Genomic DNA, 24,308 nt, shown 5'->3' with positions numbered 1-24,308 from the left:
GCACTGCATCTCGTAGATAATGCATATTACTGATGCTGAGTGTTGGTGATAGAGGGACTGAATATTTGGATCTGTTGCTAATGAAGCAGGCTGTTTTGTCCTGGATGGTGTCTAACCTCCTTGAGTGTTGTTGGAGCTGCTTGTCCAATTCAGTTTCTGGTTGATAGGAACCCCAAGGTTGTTGGTAGTGGGGGTTTCAGTGGTGAATGTCAAGAGGTGATGGTTAGATTTTCCCTCGTTGGAGATGGCCATTGGCTGAGATTTGTTATGCAAATTTTATTTTGCACTTGTTGGGCACAAACCTGGGTGTTGGTCCAAGTATACCTGCATTTAACATGAACCTTTCCAGCGTCTGAGGAGTCATGAGTGGTAATGAACGTTGTGCAATCATCCATGCACAATCCCACTTTTGACCTTTTTTATTATAGAGTATAGCTCATTGATGAAGCAACTGAAGATGATTGGACATTGCCATTGGTACTTATAGTAAATTAAATTGTCTTCTGGTTTTCAACCCTTCTGCCAATGGGGCAGTTCCATTTGTTAAGAACAAATGTAAAGCTTCGTGTTTTTAATTTATAGTTTTATATTTGTGTTGAGAAATGGGGGAATTGTGGTTTAGTTTCATCTTGGAATTGTTTTTTGTGTAGTGAGTTAAAGTCTGGATGTGTGTTTTGTTTACATGCATTTTGATGTGACTGAAGACTGAAACAATTCAATTCAATGTTGAGTAACTGACCACTACAGCAACCAAAAGTGAAAATTATGGTCGATGAGATTTAATTTGTCCAGTATTAACATCAGCTGGGATCATAATAAATATATATATATTTATTAATCTTTGAAATTTGTTGTCTTAAAGTTGGGATCTAAGATGTCTGCTTTCACTGTAGGATCTGACTTGTCCAGTGTTAACGTAAGATAGGATTATAACATCCTTCATTTACTTTTGTCTGGATCACTCCTAATTTTTGGATTTCTCTGTAAAATCGGTTCACAGTTTTTTTCAGTATATTAGCGCATACGTATGGCTGAGTAATGAGTGACTGTATAGTTGAATAAGTATTAATGCAGGTGGGGTGTGGAGGTAGGGTTTATTGAACTAATGGGTAAGGGTAACACATTGGTGAGGTGGGTAGTATCAGAGGCAGATGGGGGTGAATCAGAAGCTTGGATCTGAGTCATCTGGTGGAGTTAGTCAGGTTGGTTGAAACAAAAACAGAAATTGCATCATCTCCCAGGCCATCTACAACTTCATCACCTCACGGGATCTTCCATCCACAGCCTCTAACCTCACAGTTCTGCACTGCCCGGTTCTTTTTATCCAAGATCCACAAACTTGACTGCCCCAGTTGACCTATCGTTTCCGCCTGCTCCTGCCCCACTCAACCTATCTCAACACCGTCCTGTCCCCGGTGGACCAGGAACTCCCCACATCCATTTTGGATACCACCCATGCCCTCCACCTCCTCCATAACCTATGCTTCCCCAGCCCCTAATGCCTCTTCTTCACTAGTCCTTTATACATGTCCATCCACCATGGCAAAGGTGTCCCAAGCCCTCCGTTTCTTCCTCTCCCGCCGACCTAACCAGGACCCCTCCACTGACACACTCATTCGATTGGCAGAACTGGTCCTCACCCTCAACAACTTCTCCTTAGAATCCTCCCACTTCCTTCAGACCAAAGGGGTAGCCTTGAGCACCACACGGGCCCCAGCTATGCCTGCCCCTTCATAGGATATGTGGAACAGTCCATCTTCCGCAGTTATACAGGCATCATACCCCACCTTTTTCCTCTGCTACATTGATGACTTTATCGGCACCACCTTGTGCTCCCACGAGGTGGTTAAACAGTTTATCAACCTCACAAACGCTTTCCACTCTCACCTTTTTTAAGTTCACATGGATCATCTCTGACACCTCCCTCCCCTTCCTGGACTTCTCTGTCTCTATATCTCTGGCGACCAACTCAACATGGACATCCATTTCAAATCCTGATTCCTGATGAAAGGCTTTTGCCCAAAACATCGAATTTTTTTTTTTTCCCCTGCTCCTTGGATGCTGCCTGACCTGCTGTGCTTTGCCTGCACCACTCTAATCTTGACTCTAATCTCCAGTGTCTGCAGTACCCACTTCTGCCTATCTATATTTCAAACTCACTGACTCTCACAGGTACCTTGACTACATCTCCTCCCACCTCACCTCCCCCCCCCCCCCCCCCCCCCCCCACCACCAATAAAAACATGATCCCTTATTCCCAATATCTCCACTGTATGTGCTACCGGGAGGAGCAATTGTACTCCAGGATATCTCAGATGACCATCTATTTCAAGGACTGCAATGTCCTCTCCCAGGTGATCAACAATACCCTTCAGCACATCTCCTCCACTTCCCGCGCCTCTGCCCTTGAACCCCACTCTTCCAACCACAACAAGGATAGAAATCCACTAGTCCTCCTCTTCCATCCCTCAAAGCTCCAGATACAGCACATTATCCTCCACCACCTACAATTAGACCCCGCCACCAAAGATCTATTTCCCTCCCCACCCCTGTCTGCATTCTGCAGAGACCATTCCTTCCATGACTCTCTGGTTAGGTCCAAGCCCTCCACCAACCCACCCTCCACACCCGGCAGTTTCCTTTGCCGCCGGACTAGATGTACAACCTGCGCCCACACTTCCTCCCCCTCACCTCCGTCCAGATCCCCAAAGGATCTTTTCACATCCAGCAGAGATTTAACTGTACATCTACCCACCTCATCTATTGTGTCTGTTGCTCTCAACATTGTCTCTTCTACATCAGGGTGCCAAGATGCCAACTTGTGGAGCATTTCAGCAAACGTCAAATCAAACGTCAAACCATCAAATCCTAGACACCTGCTGAATGGAGGAAGAATGCCTCCTCTTCCACCTTGGGGCCCTTCAACTACAAGGGATCAACATCGACTTCACTAGTTTCCAAATCTCCCCTCCATCCTAGATTAAAGTGCTGGAAAAGCACAGCAGTTCAGGCAGCATCCAAGGAGCAGGAAAATCGACGTTTTGGGCAAAAGCCTTTCATCAGGAATACAGGCAGAGTGCCTGCAGGGTGGAGCGATAAATGAGAGGAGGGTGGGAGTGGGGAGACAGTAGCATTCAATACAATAGGTGAATGGGGGTGGGGATGGAGGTGATAGGTCAGGGAGGAGGGTGGAGTGGATAGGTGGAAAGGAAGATAGGCAGGTAGGACAAGTCATAGGGACAGTGCTGAGCTGGAAGTTTGGAACTGGGGTGAGGTGGGGAAAGGGGAAATGAGGAAACTGGTGAAGTCCACATTGATGCCCTGGGGTTGAAGTGTTCCTAGGCAGAAGATAAGACGTTCTTCCTCCAGGCGTCGGGTGGTGAGGAAGCGGCGATTAAGGAGGCCCAGGACCTCCATGTCCTCAGCAGAGTGGGAGGGGGAATTGAAATGTTGGGCCACAGGGTGGTGTGGTTGATTGATGCAGTCCTTGTTTTTACCTAGTTGATTCTCCCCTCCATCCATCTCATCCCAGATCTAACCCTCCAATTCAGCACTGCATCTTGACCTGTCCTACCTGTCCATTTTCCTTCCCACCTGCCCACTCCACCCTCCCCACAAACCTATCACAATTGCCCCCCACCTGTATCCACCTATCGCCTTCCCAGCTACCTTCCCCACAGCCCCACCACTACCCCCTCCCATTTATCTGTCAGCCCCCTTCCTTCTTCACATTCCTGATGAAGTGTTTATGCCTGAAACATCAACTCTCTTGCTCCTTTGTTGCTGCCTGACCTCCTGTGCTTTTCCAGCGCCACTCTTTTCGACTAGGAAAAAATAGTGTCTGAAGAGTTGGTAGTGGTTCAGTGAAGGTGTTACAGGGAAACTTGGATGGTGGAGTCGCGGGGTGTGAGTGGGAGGTTTCAGGGAGGAACTGAATGTTGTGGACATGTCAGGAAATTTTGAGGTTGGAGTTGGGACTGGGGATTTGGATGTAGTTGTAACTAATTATTTGCACTAGGCAATTTCTATCTAATGCGTTCTGAGTAATGACTTGGGTTAGTAAATTGGAACTGTCCACAATGCAGAGTTGGAGAATTTTTCAGAGGTTCCTGGGAACTAGTGGAATTCCTTAGGTTCAAACCAGAGGTTCAAACTTCATGTGCAATTCTCCGAGTCAGTGTATCAGGACTTTCGCATGGTCCTAATATGCATCTGTTTTGTTTCTGGTCTCCAAATTTCCAGAGGTTGGAAGATCAGACTGAATGATTCCGATCCGTGACCTTTGGAAATTTTTTGATCTGAAATGTTAACTGCTTATCTTTCCACAAATACAGGCTGACCTGCTGAGTATTTCCAACATTGTATTTTTCTTAATATTTCTAACATTTTGCTTTTGATGAAATCGTAATGTCTTGCGAGTTACCCAACTTTGCATAAGAGTCCTATCCTGATAACTAGAATTATTTTATTTGTGGGCCAAATGTTACCTCCTTATTTTTGCCTACACTATGACTTAATTTATATTATATTGCTATCAATAGTTAAAAACTCTGTTAGATTATCAATTTTATGTTTGCCATTATTCAGGCTGATATTGCATTTAACTTGTTGTGAATTTATGTCCACTTATTTACTGTTAGTGTGCAAAGTATATTTGCTGTTAAAATGGATCATGTTAGATAATAACATCTTTTTGATACAGTTAATGAACTCCGAGCCCTCTTGCGACATCAAGAAATGGAAGAAAGACCAAGTTCAGCAGCTACGACCAGCACACATCCCATGGTAATACACAAGTAAAAAAGAGAATATTAATGTTTAAATAAACAAGTTGAAATTTTCTTGAAAATTGGGTTTTAGACAGCAAGTTTTTTGTATGCTCCAGTTGCAAGCTTATTGGTTTACATTTGCCTACTTGGTGTATAGCAGGAAAGCATAAAATTAGTTCAGTACTGTCTTAGTTGCTTTTGTTGTGGAATACTGGAATTCTAATCCAGTCAAGATCACATCCTTAACTTTTATTTGGTGTTACACATTGCATTAGTGAACTATTTGTTCTAAAGCGAGTCACCAGAATAATGCAATGCTGTTTTGTTGTGTATGTTAGGAGGAAGGCATGGAAAATACAGCAAACTTTCTCAGTAATGCAACTGTGTCCCGTCCTTGCGAAGGAATGGCACTTAATAGTGAATCGTAACTGTGAAGAAACCAAAATGTTTCACTAAATCTAAAGTTAGACCACTACATCTCAAATGGAAAAGAAAGTTAATCCTAAAAGTAGATTTTTTAACAAATGATCATGGACCTTCGTCAACAATGATTGTAGTGAGGTTCATAGTCTGAAATATCCTAGATGACTTGAGTCCTTTTAAGTGAAGAGAATAAGAAGAAAATAAGCAACTGTTACAGAATAGGAATAGCAAGCAAGACCAAATGAGATTTGCTAACATTTGATATCACAACAAAGTGAAATTAAAATATTCAAAATGGTAGTGGAATAGGCAATATCTATGCCTCTGTGTTCACGCTTATCCTCTTCGTCTGCTTTTGTCTTTTTCTTTTTCCTTTTCTCCCCCTTCTTTTCTCTGTTTAATTTAGTTTTCACTCAAACCTACCTGGTAAAGAGAACTCTTCGGTAGAAAGGTGGCTTTGATGGGCTCCAGGGTGATGGGTCTTCAGAGGCAGCATGGCGACAGAGTCAGCTGGCTTGGAAAGCCTGAAGTAGGACTCTCACTTCCTTGTCAAGTAGGCCCCTGGCATGGCATGGGCTAGTGTAGCCTAGAGCAGGATTCTGGCTTGGGCTGGTGTTGCCTGATGAAGGGCTTTTGCCCGAAACGTCGATTTCGAAGCTCCTTGGATGCTGCCTGAACTGCTGTACTCTTTAAAATTGGTTGTGAGTGTCAGTTGATAGCACTCACCTCCTATGTATTACAACCAATATTTTATCTTATACATTATATCTTTGCATTTCTGTAACTTGTATTATCAACAATGTGAATATTGTTAGTTGTCAGTTAGTCAAATGATTGTTGTACTGCAGACAAGTCCATGCTGACAAGTCCAAGCTAAGAGGAGTTTCTTGTACTGATGACCTTTTTTTCCATTTTGGTTTATGACCAGTTGCATTCCAGACATAGTGGTTTTATACTTTTTATGTAAAAATGATTTAGCCATCAGTCAAGATCATATTAAAGGGCAGAGGGGTTGAATTGCCTATCCCTGCTCCTAGTTCTCATGTTTTGATAATTAACCAAACCAGTAACCATCTTTCTCAAATATCAATTGCATTGAATTATTTGTGTAAACTAAATCTATAAATCTCTTCAATAAATATTTATACATTCACTTAAAAATGTTTAACACATTATCATTACTTCTGCATAGATTTACAATTCAATAGAATTTGGGCAGGTGGAAACCTGTCGTCAGATTAATGAAATTCTCACTTAGACACACTTTAACCATCAATACAATCAGCAATTGCAAAGGTTTATGCACTTTAAATATCGCAGAGGTTAATATATTAATATAGTTGTTTGTTACATTATTACAGTTTAAATGTAGTAGCAAAATATTTATGCTTATTTTCAAATGTGTATAATTATGTTAGCACTTTTCTATTGTATGGTTAGGTTTAGTATTGCTGAGGGGCTCCCCCATGTGGTTAGCCATAGTATTGATTTACTGTTGGAATGTTATTTGTTGTGATTAAAAGAGGACGAAACATTTATCTGAAATAAAACAAATCCAGCCGTGAATGTCTAATCACACCATTACCCAATTGTTCAAGCGCCCTGCGATATCTAAGAGATCACTGATATTTAACTAGACTTGTGATTATAAGCCATTAGTTCACATTTTTAACTTTAGTTTTTTCTGCAGTCATCTTTTTACTTCTGACCTTTCTGGTGGGCAGCATGTTGCTTGATTCTTAGTATTTGTTTATTGTAGCATTAATACAGAAGGCATTACCTATAATCATTTTTAATCCCAGTGGTATTTGTCAAGTCACCACTATGAGACTACTACTGAACTGCAAAGTGTATATTAGTTTTTGTTAAAATTTGTTGCTTCTTTGTGAAAAGTGTGTGAAATGGCAAAATATGGCTCCCTGTCATCAATAAAAATCCTGGAATAATAAGCAACAGCAGGACGGTAGATAGGAATCCTACAGCTAATACCTCCCCTTCTGATTCCCCAAACCCTCTCCACAAAGCACATGTTAAGAATGTGATGGAATACTCTCCACTTGCCTGAATGGGTGCAGTTCCAATAATGCTTTAGAAGCTGGATATCGCTAGGACAAAGCTGTCCACTTGAATGGCATCATGTTCACAAACATTCGCTCTCTCTACCAATGCTCAGCATCCGCTGTGTGTGCTATCTACAGATGTACTGCTACAATTTCCCCACCACCAGAACAAACCAGTGTAGCAGAACTTTGAAGAACAACACTCCACAAGGGTCAAACCCTGGATACTTCCAGAGACAGACATTTGGTGGAATCTTGGCTAAATTCCATCCTAAATCAGATAAAAGCCAAGTTGAGTGGTGAGGCTTTACTTTCCTAGTTTAGAGGTCTTATTTTGGTTGCTACATTCAATAAAGTTTAAATCATTATTTCAGTTCTGATCAACTGAGATTTGATAATAAGTCGCAAAATTAAAGGAAACGCGTGATGATTTATCCACAACACCTTCCAAACCCACTACCATCTAAAAAGACCACAACCACAGATACATGGAAGCCACCACCTGCAAGTTCCCCTCCAAGGCACTCACCATTCTGACTTGCAAATATATCATTCATCCTTCAGTGTCATTAGGTCAAAATCATAGAATTTCTTCCCCAGTGGCATTGTGGGTCGACCTACACCAAAAGACTTGCAGTGGTTCAAGAAGGCAGCTCACCACCAGCTTCTCAAGGATAACTAGGAATAGGAAATAAATGTTTGACCAGCCAGCAATGCCCACATCCCATGGATGAATTTTTTTAAAATGTGCCAGAGTTTGTGTCAGTCATAATCTGATAGAGCCATTCAGCACAGAAGTAGGTCCTTTGGCCCACCATGTCTATGCTAGCCAACAAACACCAAACTACATTAATCCCAGTTATCTGCACTTGGTCCATAACTTACTATGCCCTGACATTTTTGGTGCTGATCCAGGTGCATCTTAAATATCAAATATCGCCTTGAACTCTCTGTCAGGCAGCAGGTTCCATATTTCTATCACCCACTGGGTGAAACTATTTTTCCTCTGCTCCCCTTGAAACCATTCTTCACCTTAAACTTAAGTCCTCTAGTCTTAGACTTGTCTGCCAAGGAAAAGTTTCTCACAATCTATCTTATTTTTACAAGAATGTTGCCAGGTTTGGAGGATTTGAACAATAGGCTAGGGTTGTTTTTCCTGGAGCATCGGTGGCTGATGGGTGATCTTATTGAGGTTTATAAAATCAGGAGGGGCATGGATAGGATAAGTAGACAAGGTCTTTTCCATGGGGTGGGGGAATCCAGAACTAAAAGGCATAGGTTTAGAGTGAGGGGGGAAAAATTTAAAAGGGGCCTAAGGAACAACCTCTTCACGCCGAGGGTGGTGCAAGTATGAAATGAGCTGCTAGAGGAAGTGGTGGAGGCTGGTACGGTTACAACTTTTAAAAGGCATCTGGATGGGTATATGAATAGGAAGGGCTTAGAAGGATATGGGAAAAGTGCTGGCAAATGGGACTAGATTAGGTTATGATATCTGGTTTGCATGGACGAGTTGGACCAAGGGTCTGTTTCTGTGCTGTACATCTCTATGACTCTATCTATGCCTCTCATGATATTATAATACCACAATCAGATATCCCCTCCATCTCCTCTGCTATGTGGAAAACAAATCCAGCTTATCTAGTCTGTCCTCATAATGGAGACTTTGCATCCAAGGTGCAAAGCTTGGTGAATCTCCTTTGCAACATCCCCAATGCAATCACGTCCTTCCACTATTGTGGCCACTAGAACATCACACAGTATTCCATCTGTGGCCTAACCAATGCTCTATAAAGTTGTTTGCTCCTATATATTCTACACCCCTGCTATTGAATGCATGTATCTCATATATTATTTTCACCATCTTGACCACCTGTGCTGATGTCTTCAGATATTTGCGGACTTGTATACCCAGGCCCCTTTGTTCTTCAGTACTGCCTAGCGAGCTACCATTCATTGTGTATATACTTTCCTTATTAGACCTCCCAAAATATATCACTGCATTAATTATCAGAATTAAATTCCATCTGCCATTGCTCTCCCCAATTTACCACCTGATCAGTATCAAAGTGGAGCACAAGCCCAATCTCCTCCTTATCAACAAAAACCCCAATTTTCGTTTCATATGCAAGCTTACTGATTAAAGACTTGGATGGGAATGTTGCAGGAAAAATGTACATATGAAATAGCAAGGATCACAGTACTGATCCCTGTGATACACCTTTTGCACAGACTTCGAATCACAGGCATCTGGATGGGTATATGAATAGGGAGGGTTTGGAGGGATATGGGCCAGATGCTAGCAGGTGAGACTAGATTGTGTTGGGATATCTGGTCAGCATGGACGAGTTGGACGGAAGGGTCTGCTTCCATGCTATACATTCTATGACTCTATCTCCCCTTATCTTCTATTTATAAGCCAATTTTGGACACATTTGTAAACTTGACTTTGGATCTCATGGGTGCTTACTTTTTGGACCAGCCTTCCGTGTGGAACCTTAAAGGTCTTACTGAAGTCCATATAAACCTCATCAATAGTAGTCTATAGCACAGGAAAAGACCCTTTTGCCTATCGAATCTACACCAGTCAAAAACAATCACCTAATTATTTTAATCCCATTTCCAGTACTTGGCCCATCACCTTTTATGGGAGAAAGTGAGGACTGTGGATGCTGGAGATCAGAGTTGAAAGTGTGATGCTGGAAAAGCACAGCAGATCAGGCAGCATCCGAGGAGCAGGAGAATTGATGGTTTCTCAGGATTCCTAATGAAGGGCTTATGCCAGAAATATTGATTCTCCTCCTCAAATGCTGCCAGACCTGCTGTGCTTTTCCAGCATCACACTCTCGACCATAGCCTTTTATGTCTTGGCACTGTAAATATACATGTAAATACTTCTTACATGTTATGAGGGTTTCTGCCTCCTACACCTTTTGTAGGCAACGAGTCCAGATTTCCACTGGTATATTTAGTCACATTTTCAAAAAAACTCAAATTAAGCAGACAGGATCTTCCTCTAACAAATCTGTGCTAACTATCCCTGTTCAGTCCCTGTTGTCTAACTGTTGATTAATTCTGTCCTTCAGAATATTTTTCCAATAATCTCCCTAGCACGATGTCAGACTAACTGGTCTGTAATTACCTGACTTATCCCTGCTGCCTTTCTTGAACAGTGAAACCATATTAGATTAGATTCCCTACAGTATGGAAACAGGCCCTTTGGCCCAACGAGTCCACACTTACCCTCCAAAGGGTAACCCATCCAGACTCATTCCCCTACCCTGTATTTATCTCTGACTAATGCACCTAACATTATGGGCAAATTAGCATGATCAATTCACCTGGCCAGCACATCTTTCCCATCTTTGGATTATGGGAAGAAACCAGAGCACCTGGAGGAAGCCCACGCAGATACGGGGAGAATGTGCAAACACCACACAGACAGTTGCTCGAGGCGGGAATCAAACCTGGGTCCCTGGCACTGTGAGGCAGCAGTGCTAACCACTGAGCCACCATGCCACCCCACGGTGTTCAGTCAGTCATTTGGCACTTCACCTGCGGCCAGTGAAAAATTAAGTATCTTTTTCAGGGCTCCAACAATCTTCTCCCTTACCTCCCATGCAAGCCTGGCTTCATTTTGTTATGCTCTGAGAATTTATGCATCTAAATGCTACTAAAACATCTAATACTCCTCCCCCTTATTAATCTTAATATGCTCTAGAACCTCACCATCCCAAATGAAATCTCTAGCTACACTGCCTTTCTCCTTTATCAGTACAGATGAGAAATATTAATTTTAGATCTCACCATCATCCTCTGGTTCCAAGCACAGATTGTCCCTCTGGTCTCTAATAAGCCCCTCTCTTTTCCAGCAATCCTTTTGATCTTAATATACTCAAACACCTTGGAGTTTCCCTTAATCCTGTTGGCCAAGGATATTTTGTGGCCCATTTTCGCCCTCCTAATTTATTTTTTGAGTACTCCCTACTCTCTCTGTACTCCTGAATGGACTCAAATGCTCTGTACTTTACATATGCTTCCTTTTTTCTTGATCATACTCTGTGTTCCTTGACATTCAGCATTTCCTGGACTTTCTGCCCTTGCTCTTCACTCTTAGGGGAGCAAACTGGCCATGAACCTTCAATATACTACTTTTAAAGACTCGCACTTTCCGAATATAGACTTGCCTGTAAATAGTTGCTCCCAGTCTATGTTTGCCACTTCTTGTCTAATGATATTGAAATTGGCCCTCCCCCAATTTAGACACTTGATTTCTACACTATCCTTATCCTTTGCCAGAATGACTTTGAAACTTGCAGAGTTATTATCACTATCCCAAAAATGTTCACCCACTTGACCGGCTTCGTTCCCTCGGATTAGTTCTTGCACTGCCCCATCTCTAGTAGGGCTATCTAAGTATTGGCACAAAAAGCTCCCCTGGATGTATTTTAAAAATTCCTTCCCATCAAATCCTTTCACACTGAGGCAATCCAGTTAATGTTAGCATAATTGAAACCCACTACTACTATAATCCTATTCCTCTCGCACCTTTCTGTGATTTTCTTACATGTTTCCTCTTCCACTTCCCTTTTGACTGTTGGGAGGGCTGTAATATAATCCCAGTAAAGTCATTGCTTTTTTTATTTCTAAGCTGTACTCAGATGGCCTCATCTGAAGAGCCTTCTAAGACATCCTCCCTCATTACTGCCATGATGATGTCCTTTATCATAATGCAATGTTCCCATCTCTCTCAGATTCCCCCTATCAAGCCTGAAATTTCTATACCCTGGAATGTTGAGCTGCCCATCCTTCCACTATAGTCCATCACTAAAGAATGGGGGGCCTACCTGTTGTTTTGCAATGCCATTGCTGCCAGGTTATTTTGGTTACCATAGCTGCTCTTAAGTGTTTAAATTTCTATATAGCTTGTTTTCTGAAAATGTAGCAGTTGTTTGGTAAAACTTTAATTCTTATAGAATGAAGAGCCTTTACCAACTATAGGCCATCTATCTTAATGTCTGTTATTGGGAAAATGTTTGTCTATTATAAAGGATATAACCATAGAATGTTTAGAAATACTTAATATGGTTAAACAGAGTCAACATGGCTTCATGCAGGGAAAATGGTACATGACAAACTTACTGAAATTCTTTTAATAAAAGGATAAATAAAGGGGAAGCATTTGGATTTTCAGAAGGCATTTGACAATGTGCCATATGTTAGGCAACTTGATAAGATCTCATCCCAGATCCAAGTCCAACCTGTCCATCTTCCTTCCCGCCTATCCACTCCACCCTCCCCACTGACCTATCATAATTATCCCCCACCTATATCTACCTATTGCCTTTCCAGCTACCTCCCCCCTCCTCCTTCACCAGCTCCACCCCTCACCCCCATTTATCTCTCAGCCCCTTCCCCTTCCACATTTCTGATGAGGGGCTTATGAAACATCAACTTTCCTGCTTCTTGGATATTGCCTGACCTGCTGTACTTTTCCAGCACCCCACTTTTCAAGTCTGACTCTCCAGCATCTGCAGCCCTCACTTTGTCCTACTTAATAAGATAAGACCCATATTGTTGGAGGTAGTACATTATCATGGATAGAAGATCAGCTAATCAACTGAAAACTGACAGTTGGGATTAGGGGCAATTTTCAAGGTGACAACTTGTAACTCCTGGAATGTCACATGGATTAATGCTGGAGCCACAATTATTTACAATATATATTAATGATTTGGATGAGGAAAATGAATTTACTGTCGCCAAGTTTGTGAATGACACAGTAATATTTAAGAAGGCAAGTGGAGACGATGACACAGAGTTTGCAGAGGAATATAATAGAGATAGATGACTGGTGGTAGTTTAACCTGAGAGTCTCATGTCTCAGGTGAGGGAAGAGGTTGAGAAGGAGGGATCTTCATACAGATAGATGAAGCAAGTGGGCATAAACTTGGCAGATGAAACAAAATGTGTGGAAATATGTGGCATTGCACTTTTGTAAAATAAGGGAGCTGAATATTATTTAAATGGAGAAAGATTGCAGAAAGCTACAGAATAGTGGAATATGGAAATCTTGTGAATCACTGGAAGCTAGCATACAGGTTCAGTGAGTAATAGGAAAATGGAACAGAATGTTGGCCTTTGTTTCAAATTTTGCTTAATACTATACAAGGCACTCGTCAGACCACTGGACTACTGTGAACAACTTTGAGCCCATTATCAAAGGGAAGATACATCGGTAGAGGAGGCAGTGCACTGGAAGTCCACTAGGTTGATATTGAGTACAGCAGCACGTCTTTTGAGGGGAGGTTAAGTAGGTTGTTCCTGTACTCATTGGAATTTATACTGAGAATAAAAAATGCTGCCAATCACAGCAGATCAAGCACATCCATGGAGAAAAGGCAAGCTAACTTTTTGAGTTTAGATGACTTTTCATCAGAGCTGTGATCTCCAGCAGTTTTTGTTTTCAGTACACATTCCAGCATCTACAGTAATTGGAATTTAGAATAATAAGTGGCAACCTTATTAAAATATACAAGATTATTAGGGGACTTGAGAGAATAGATGCAGAAAGATTGTTTCTCCTTGTGCAAGAGTCAAGGAGCAGAGGGCATAATTTCAGAATGAGGGTCACACATTTCACACAGAGATGGGGAGGAACTTTCTTTTCTGAAGGTAGTGAATCTGTGGAATAATTTACCAGAGAGGGCTGTTGAGGCTGGGTCATGAGTATATTGAAGGCTGAGATAGACATTTTTAGTCAATAACTGAATCAAGGGTTGTGGGGAAAAGGCTGGAGTATGGAGTTATTAGATCAGCCTTGATCACACTGAATGATGGAGCAGACTTGATGGGCTGAATTTTTTTATTCATTCATCGGATGTGGGTGACATGGACTTGGCAAGTTAGGATAACCCATTCCTAATTGCCCAGAGGCAAAAGTCAACCACATTGCTGTAAGCCTGGAGTCGAGTGTAGGCTAGACCAGGTAATACCTTCCCAAAATGGCATTTGTGAACCAGTGTTTTTTTTCCCTCATGATTGTCAATAGGTTCATGCTCATTATTAGATTCTTAATTCCAGATTTTTATTGAATTCAAGTTCTACCATCTGCCATGGCAAGATTTGAGCCCAGGTCCCCAGAATATTACCTGATTATGTGGATTGATAGGCTAACAATAATACCATTAGGCCATTGATTCCCCAGCTTATTTTTGGGGCCTACTTCTACTCGATATATCTTATGGTTTTAACTCTGAGTGCATAAAAGTTGGTATAAAAATGCTGAAATTTAATGGGAGTGTACATGACTACTATAATTAAAGATAAATATATGCCACAGTTAATACCTCACTAAAATACTTAAATTTTTACTTTGCTTTCTATGTTGAAGGCAATGACCTGCTTACCTGCTAAATGTGACTGCCTTTAATGAGACATTGGAACTTACTTGAGTTCCTAGAGAGTATAGATAAGATGAGAATGATCAGGATAATTAATCGCTTCTAGATTGGAAACTCTTCACTGAACTTAGCAGTTCAGAATGCTAAAGTAATATTCCTTTCTAAGTGATGTATTGTTACAACAAAAGTTATTTTGTACCTTTTTATTATAACTTTGAAAAGGGGGTGTATTTACAGCAAATTAAAATTAAACTTCAATTGGTGAATTCTTTGGCTGCAACAGGTCCGAAAGAAATTGAGAAAATAACTTCTTCAAATCATGGCATACAGTGGATCGTAAGTATATATTTATTAAGACTTGATCTTTTCTTTTCATGTGCAGAGAACAAGAAATGATTTGGATTGTTCCCCATCTATTGATGATCTTGTACCTATTATCAATGACCAGTCAGAATATATCCAACATTTGGAGGCAGAAGTCAAGCTTTTCAAGGTTAGTTGCTTGCATACTTATTTTTCAGATGAGTTGTACTTTGAACAGGTTGTTGAAAGGACTTAACTTGGCAAATGTTAGCATGTGGATCATAAAGTAAAGGTTCATAGTTACCTCTTACTTCAACATTGCACTTATCAGTCTTCGCTTGCAAGTATTCAATTGGCGACATGAGTGCTTTCCTGGTGGAAAAAACATATACAATAATAAAATTAATTCACAGTGCTGTCTACATTTCCGTGTCTCACAAAATAAATAAAATATAACCACAGCAATTTGGGGAAAAAGAAGAAAGCAGACCAGAGGTGCAGTAATATATCCCTACCTCTGGACCAAAAGGCCTGGGTTCAAGTCCAACCTGAGCTGGGCAGGTGGGTGGAAGAGAGCTGTATTTTGTTTTTTGAAGTTGTGATGATGCTGCTCCTTTAACAAGGTTATGTTGCCCTTGGTTTTTTTTTCTCAGGAGGTGGTAAAGGCACATGTTCCGAAATGCCTGGGTTGATCCACTTGAAGTTTTTAAGTTTAAAAAAAATCCTTGTGCAATGAAAGGGGAGTGGTCAGTTCTCCCAGCTCAGCTTTTCTCTGGTTTGGTTTGGGATTTAGCAGTCTGGACGTTCAGAGCAAGCAGTCAGTCAGTTTTGAGGCTGCTGGTCAAAGAAACAGTTACATGGAAGAAGATGTTCCATGCTGAATCCCTCTGCCATCTCTCTCTCTCTCTCTTTCTCTCTCTCTCTCTCTCTGATATCGCTCCTTTAAGATCATGTGTTTGATATTTTGCCAAGGGGTGTTTATGGGGATTGTTGCAGGAATTTGGAACAGCATCATGAAGTTGGGATAATCTGTTGGGTTTTTGGATAGATTAAGTTATTCTATATTCTCTTATCTTTTGTTTGTGTTTCATTCAGTTCTCTTGCAAATGAATTCTGTTTTATTTAAAACTAAGTGGTTGGGCCAGCTGCATCACTTCTGGAATATCCACTACACACCTGCTTAAAACAACTAGCAAAGTTTGGGTCTTGGCTACTTCTTGAAATGTTTTGAGGGGGTCTGGCCTGCTCCATAACAAAGTATTAAGAAGGAAGGTTTTACTTTGGAGTGAAGCTTTTTACATATTGGGGTTTAGATTAGAGTGGTGCTGGAAAAGCACAGCAGTTCAGGCAGCATCCGAGGAGCAGTAAAATCGACGTTTCGGGCAAAAGTCCTTCATCAGGAATACAGGCAGAGTGCCTGAAGGGTGGAGAGATGTTTACATATTGGGGGCATCCATTGTCGCCTAAAATTGGTGATCTTTTTTTCTATCAGCCTGCTCTGGAGAGCTCACCTCCCTTGCACCCCCCAGGTGATTATTTACTGATGCAGAATCTGATCACAGTACCTATTGCAATTCACAAAAAAGTAACTTGAATAATTGGTTAGGTATTCTTTGAGATGAATTATGATCCTGCTTCAGAAGTGAATGCAAAACATTGAGAATCATTTTTATTATATGCTCAAAATGGGAACATCTCCAAATTAACTTGTTTAATTTGAAAGAGTATGCAACACATGAGATATTCTGCTACAGAAACCACTATAACCTGAGTCTTCTATATAGATGAAAGTTGAAAATCAGCATTTCTCTTGTTTCAGCAATTTATGTGTGTACAACTCCAGTGCCTTAGTCATCTTGATTACTGCTGTGATATTGTATATTTAATGGTGTACAGTCACTTCTGCTATAATGTAGATCCGTTCTCATGCAATCCCGTGTTGTGAGAAAATTGCACAATAGCAGCACTATTTAAACTAATGGGACTGGAATCATGTTATAACCAATACACATTTCAAAAGTTTGTGATTTAGAAACAGTGTCCCCAATTTGTCAATCACGTTACAGCAAATTCACGTTAACAAAACGTGCGTTGTAGCAGAACGACCTATACTGTCTATTTGAGGGATCATTTAGACATTTTAGATCCAATCAGCTAGATTGCATTTTCAATGGCATGCCATTCATCGAGTAAGGCTGTTTAGACCATTTTGTAATTCTGTCCCTTTCTTCTGAGCCTCTGACTTGCTGTTTGCATATTTAGATGTGTCTTTTGTATCAAGTGTGTGTTAGTATACCAATTCAAAAATAATCTTTTCATCTGCTTACATATTACATGGAGAGTATAAAAATAACTCAGACTAAATTAGTAACGAAGCATGGATTATTTACTGTTTTAACTTACTGTGATTAGAACACAAGAGCTGTCAAATGATTGAAGAAAGGTCCTGCTTCACTGAAAAAGGTGGTCTGGCTTTTCTCAGTCTGACAGAGAAGCAATGTGGTGTTGAGAGGATAGTCATACAAGATGGAAACAGATGCTTCGGTCCAACTTGTCCATGCTGACCAGTTTCCCAAATTAAATGTCTCATTTGCCTGCGTTTGGCCCATATCCCTCTAAACTTTTCCAATCTATATATCTGTCCAAATGTTGTAACTGTACCTGCACCTACTACATCCTCTGACAGTTCATTCCATAGTCAATTTCAATCATCAGCAAAGTGGGTTGTCAACATTATCAAGAAGCACTTGTTCAGTAATAACTGAAATAACTCCACAGAGGCCAGTGACCCTTTACCTTTATCTACATGTGGAGAATCCTTGGCACTGATCTAGCTCCTTCAGTGCCAGCTCTCAGTGTGAATAGAACCTCTAACACTCCAGTCAGCCACAGCTCCCTGAATTGACCAGATTAAGAGCCCAATTAGAGAACTCCTGTTCTATGAGGTCCACTGGCTGACCTTGTTACAACTACTACAATAATCTGCTCAATGATGTTCAGTTTGGATTCTGCCACAGACACTCAGCTCCTGACTTCATTATAGCCATGGCAGATGAGGTTCATTGGAAAAAAAAGTGAAAGGTGATACATTTTGTTTGGAAGAATGTTGACAGTCAGTATAAAACATGGGGTGGACAATTTGAAGGTGGTGGATGAAGGAAGAGAGCGACCTGTCAGTATATGTGTGCAGATCATTGAATGTAGCAGGACTGGTGGAAAGAATAGTAGTAAAATACACCGTAACTTCAGCTTTATCAATAGGGGCACAGAGTACAGGAACAAGGAGGTGAGGTTGAACTTGTATAAAACATTTGTTAGACCTCAGCTAGAATCATTGTAGTGATTGTGGCAATGTTAGCCAAGTGGAACCCATAGAACATGAGTTCTCTAATTAGGCTCTTAATCTGGTCAAATCAGGGAGCTGGGGCTCAGTTGTGAATACCTCATTATATGAAAGGTGTGTATGATTTGGAGAAAATGCAAAGGTTATTTACAAGAATGGTTCTAGTAATGGTTCAGTGATGAAGATAAATGTGCACAAATATTTTTGTTTGCCTGGGACAGTATGATATGGTGATATGGGTATTTGCTGAATGCAAGTTCTGAATCCTCTGGCATCAGTCCATTTTAGAGAATGATTTCTGATGTACATGTCGCATGATACTAAACAAAGTTGGAATACCTGTTACCTTGTTTTATGCCTAGATTGATCTTTGTAGTGAGATGAGCGGAGGGTTTGTAGAATAAAACTAGAGAAATCTAGCTGCAATGTACAGGGCATTGGTGAGCCTGCATAAAGAGTATTACTTATAGTTTTGATTCTCTTACCTAAGGAAGGATGCACTTAAATTCAAAGTGGTTTAGAAAAGGTTCACAAAACTAATTTCTGGCATGAGGGGGTGATCTTTGGAGAAAGGATTGAGCCTAAAGATGTGCATGGACCCAGAATACAAAAACACTAAGTATCGCCCACAAGCTGAGGTTTTAGCTTCCCCGGTATTACAAAGTATGGGGCTTGCCATGGGACGCTCCAAGTAGTTATACCATGCCATGTCCCTGACCCACGTGGAGATGTTCGTGCAGATAAATACCTCGAACACAATCCATCTGGTCAGCACATAACAAACTTAAGGCCCTGCGGGGTTGGGTTGGTGGGGGGTGTGGATCTGACGAGGGAGTCACGGAGGGAGTGGTCTTTACGGAATGCTGAAAGGGGAGGGGAGGGAAATATATCCTTGGTGGTGGGGTCCGTTTGGAGGTGGCGGAAATGGCGGCGGATGATGCGCTGTACATGGAGGTTAGTGGGGTGGTAGGTGAGGATCAGTGGGGTTCTGTCCTGGTGGCGGTTGGAGGGGCGGGGTTCAAGGGCGGAGGATCGGGAAGTGGAAGAGATGCGATGGAGGGCATCGTCGACCACGTCGGGGGGGGGAAATTGCGGTCCTTGAAGAAGGAGGCCATCTGGGATGTGCGTTTTTGGAACTGGTCCTCCTGGGAGCAGATGCGGCGGAGTCGAAGGAATTGGGAGAATGGGATGGCGTTTTTACAGGGGGCAAGATGGGAGGAGGTGTAGTCCAGGTAGCTGTGGGAGTCGGTTGGTTTGTAGTAGATGTCCGTGTTGATTCGGTCGCCTGAGATAGAAATAGAAAGGTCGAGGAAGGGGAGGGAGGAATCTGAGACTGTCCAGGTGAATTTGAGGTCGGGGTGGAAGGTGTTGGTGAAGTGGATGAACTGTTCAACCTCCTCGTGGGAGCACAAGGCGGCGCCGATACAGTCATCGATGTAGCGGAGGAAAAGGTGGGGGGTGGGGCCAGTGTAGTTGCGGAAGATGGATTGTTCCACATATCCTACGAAGAGGCAGGCATAGCTGGGGCCCATGCGGGTGCCCATGGCTACTCCTTTTGTTTGGAGGAAGTGGGAGGATTGGAAAGAGAAGTTGTTCAGGGTGAGGACCAGTTCAGTCAGTCGAAGGAGGGTGTCTGTGGAAGGGTACTGGTCGGTACGGCGGGAAAGAAAGAAGCGGAGGGCTTTGAGTCCTTCGTGATGGGGGATGGAGGTGTACAGGGACTGGAAGTCCATGGTGAAAATAAGGCGTTGGGGACCGGGGAAGCGAAAATCATGGAGCAGGTGGAGGGCATGGGTGGTGTCCCGAACGTAGGTGGGGAGTTCTTGGACTAAGGGGGACAGGACGGTGTCAAGGTATGCGGAGATGAGTTCGGTGGGGCAGGAGCAGGCGGAGACAATGGGTCGGCTGGGGCAGTCAGGTTTGTGGATTTTGGGCAGGAGGTAGAAGCGGGAGGTGCGGGGTTGTGGGACTATGAGGTTGGAGGCGGTGGATGGGAGATCCCCCGAGGTGATGAGGTTATGGACGGTCTGGGAGATGATGGGTTGGTGGTGGGGGGTGGGGTCATGGTCAAGGGGGCAGTAGGAGGAGGTATCTGCGAGCTGGCGTTTGGCCTCAGCGGTGTAGAGGTCGGTGCGCCAAACTACTTCCGCGCCTCCCTTGTCTGCTGGTTTGATAGTAAGGATAGATAGTTTGGTAGTGAGAAAGGTCATTCCAATCAGATCCTTCCAACATGCCTGGAATCTCACCCCCAAACACACACAAAACAACAGGGGCTTTGGTTTGCTCTCACAATGGTAACTGAATGCTGATATAATGACCAATGATGACTGGAACTTTGTCTTAGTCAGGTTCTGCCTGGCTTGTAGCACCCAATGAAGTTTAGCTGAGCCACACAAAAGGAGTGCTTCTTTCTCCCCAATGTCCTGTCCTCCTTCCTTTTTGCAGTTCCTCAGCATCCAGCTCACTGTTGTTGCCTACTCCAGATGTGACAGAGAATGCTATGATGATGTGCAGAATCTACTGGAGGCTGCCCCAGATTCAAGTCCAGAAACCACATCTTCAGCAGCCTCATCATCTGCTCTACCACTGCCCTGGATGAAGCAAGGGTGACATTATACTTTCACTCTGTATCAGTCAGGGGTTGCACAATGGCATCATGAACCATGGGGTTGCAGCGGGTAGTACTTGTCCCACAACAATTAACCTTTCAAAGGTCTTGGACATTTGGCATACCAGATATATGAGAGTGCATCAGGATATAGGAGTCTTATCAGGACAGCAAGCATGCACTTCAGAGAAGTGGTAACAGTGATCACCAATCATGTGGACATTGATGGATTGGAACCTCTTCCTCTTGATGAATTCTGCAGCATTGTGATATGACCCTCTCAGTGCAACATGTGTGCAATCGATGGCACCCTATACCTTGTGCTGTTCGCCAGCATTTAGTTGCTAATCCCCCATTGACCTTGAGAAGGTGGTGGCTACTTGCCTCCTTAAACCGCTGAAGTCCATGTGCTATGGATAGACCCATAATGTTATTAAGGAGGGAATACCAGGACTTTGGTGAGTGGCTTGGAGAGGAACTTGCAGGTTATGGTTTTCTTATGTATCTGCTGCCTTAGTCCTTCTAGAGGGTAATGCTTGCGGGTTTGGAATGTGCTGTCTAGGGAATCTTGGTAGACTTCTCCAGTGCATCTTATAGGTGATCCATACTGCTGCTATTGAATGTCAGTAGTGGAGGGAGTAGATATTCATGGAAAGGTAGTCAAGAAGAGGCAGAGTTGCCTTTAGCTTTCACATGAAGAGGTGGAATCATTTCCTCAGTATAAAGTTCCACCCTCTGTTTCCCTCAACTTGTCCTTTGGGAAACTTTGTTGGAAAGAAATTTTGAACCTTAAGTGTGGAGGGACAGATCTATCTATCCTGCAGAAAACTGAGCCCAATATCTTCCAAATGAAAAGGTTGCAAATAATATTGAGCTCAGAAGTTATTATTGAACTGAATTTGATATTGTGTGAAATATTTTTCAAAAAGTCTAATTGTAGAAGTGTTCATGTTTTAAAAAAAAAATTACTCAAATTAGTCACATAACTTTATACATAAACCACTTCTAATACTTGATGTACACTTCCAAGTACGCATCAGAGACTTATTGCAATAATTTGAAAAATCATAGAACATAGAACATTACAGCGCAGTACAGGCCCTCAATGTTGCGCCGACCAGTTATACCAATCTGAAGCCCATCTAACCTACACTATTCCATGTACGTCCATATGCTTGTCCAATGACGACTTAAATGCACTTAAAGTTGGCAAATCTACGACCATTGCAGGCAAAGCATTCTATACCCTTACTAGTCTCTGAGTAAAGAAACTACCTCTGACATCTGTCCTATATTTATCGTCCCTCAATTTAAAGCTATGCCCCCTCGTGCTCGCCGTCACCATACTTGGAAAGAGGCTCTCCCTGTCCACCCTATCTAACCTTCTGATTATCTTGTATGTCTCTATTAAGTCACCTCTCGACCTTCTTCGCTCCAATGAAAACAGCCTCAAGTCCCTCAGCCTTTCCTCAAAAGACCTTCTCTCCATACCAGGCAACATTCTAATAAATCTCCTCTGCACCCTTTCCAAAGCTTCCACATTCTTCTTATAATGTGGTGACCAGAACTGTACACAATATTCCAAGTGCGGCCGCACCAGAGTTTTGTACAGCTGTAGCATAACCACATGCTTCCGGAATTTGATCCCTCTATTAATAAAAGCTAAAACATTGTATGCCTTCTTAACAACCCTGTCAACCTGGGTGGCAACTTTCAAGGATCTGTGTACCTGGACACAGATCTCTGCTCATCTACACTACCAAGAATTTTACCATTAGCCCAGTACTTTGCTTTCCGGTTACTCCGACCAAAGTGAATCACCTCACGCTTGTCCGCATCAAACTCCATTTGCCACCTCTCAGCCCAGCTCTGCAGCTTATCTCTGTCTCTCTGTAACCTACAACATCCTTCGTTACTATCCACAACTCCACCAACCTTAGTGTCGTGTGGAATATTGAATTTATCAACCAAAATTAGAAATATAAGAACAATATTACTCTTTTTTTTCTTGTTAGTTTAAAAGTTTAAAAGTCATGTGGACCTTTGCCCTAATATATCAGATTACAGAATAGTTGCAGAAGACTCGTTGTGCATCTGTAATAATATCTGTTTTGAAATATAGGTCAGATGCAGAAACAAACATAAATAACGAGCGAGAACACATAGATATTAAAAGTGTTCAAAAATAAAGATTCACGAAGAATAATGAGTCAATCATTAAGTATTCTGTTGGAGAAAAAAATCAGAAAGATCCACTTCAAAATTAGGATATATCTAGAAGGAAACATGGAGACAATGAACACATGCTATTAAGTTAGTAATCAGAAGTACATGACACCAGGTTACAGTCCAACAAGTTTATTTGAAATCACAAGCTTTCAGATGCCGCTCCTTTGTCAGGTGAAGATTTCTAAGTATTTTCAAACATATTAATGACCCTATACACAGTGTTCTGGGTCATTAATATCTGACAGGAAAGTTAAGGGTCCTAACACTGACCCCTGAGACTTCACTAGACTTCACCTGACAAAGGAGTAGTGCTCCAAAAGCTTGTGATTTCAAATAAACCTGTCGGACTATAACCCGGTGTCCTGTGACTTCTGACTTTGTCCACCCCAGTCCAACACTGGCACCTCCTCGTCATTAAGTTAATAGACTAGTGCTCAGCACAAACCACTTAAAAAGTATGAGCAAATGTTTAATCATGGAAAACAAGGTTTGGAAAGGAACCTGACACAATCACACCTAGGCATGAAAGTAAGGTGTTAACTACAGAAAAGATATTGGAACTATGAGATCTGATGCATTCAACTGAAAATAGCTGGCAAAGATCCTTACCACATGAATCCCATTGCATTCCAGGATCAAACAACTCTCACGAAGACAGAGAAATGAAGCATCTTTACTGAAACCTTTTAAGAATTCTTCTCCAATTGAAAGAATAAGGGAGAAATTAAAGAAGTCTCCATGTTACAAAACATCACTAACAAATTGACAATATTAAAGCCCACAATTTCAGATTGGAATCTTCCATGAATAATTGAGGAATAATATTAAATTATACAGTATGAAATGCTGGTGGTCGGAGCCTATAGAAGGTTAACATCCACATTTGCAAAGCAAGAGGGATTTGAACAACAGTCAGACCATAAATTTCAGAAGTGTTGGGAACTTCATAATTCTTCATAATTCTTGGTGTGTTGGTTGTAAATGAAAACAGCATGGCGAATTGTTCATGGTTTCTGACTTAAAAGTTTAGTTATTTCAAACATTTTTTCAGATTTTTTGTGTTAAAATAGATTTGCTTCTGCAAGAAAATATTTACTTGTGTATAAAATACAAGAAACAAATAGTCTTCTCATATTTAAGCTTGATAAATTGATTTCTTAAAGTGTAGTCAAA

General features: G+C 41.8%; 1 protein-coding gene across 7 annotated transcripts in view; it reads left to right on the top strand.

The window, feature by feature from the left end:
- sdccag8 (SHH signaling and ciliogenesis regulator sdccag8) overlaps nt 1-24,308 on the top strand; it is a 355,401-nt gene that overhangs the window by 9,534 nt on the left and 321,559 nt on the right. For all 7 annotated transcript variants that reach the window (XR_015758360.1, XR_015758359.1, XM_087991185.1 and 4 more), the window contains exons 3-4: nt 4,703-4,785; nt 15,035-15,145. Coding sequence is in view for 5 of the 7 variants with exons in the window: in XM_087991185.1 (XP_087847311.1) it covers nt 4,703-4,785; nt 15,035-15,145 (194 nt within the window). In the remaining 2 variants the exon portion in view is untranslated. The remainder of the gene's footprint in view (nt 1-4,702; nt 4,786-15,034; nt 15,146-24,308) is intronic.

Source organism: Chiloscyllium plagiosum, unplaced genomic scaffold (genome assembly GCF_037043375.1).
Source record: "Chiloscyllium plagiosum isolate Xiang-an unplaced genomic scaffold, Cpla_swu_hap1 HiC_scaffold_10, whole genome shotgun sequence".
NCBI lineage: Eukaryota > Metazoa > Chordata > Chondrichthyes > Orectolobiformes > Hemiscylliidae > Chiloscyllium > Chiloscyllium plagiosum.
Note: the sequence above shows the minus strand (reverse complement) of the source record. Positions and strands in the feature narration are given on the sequence as shown.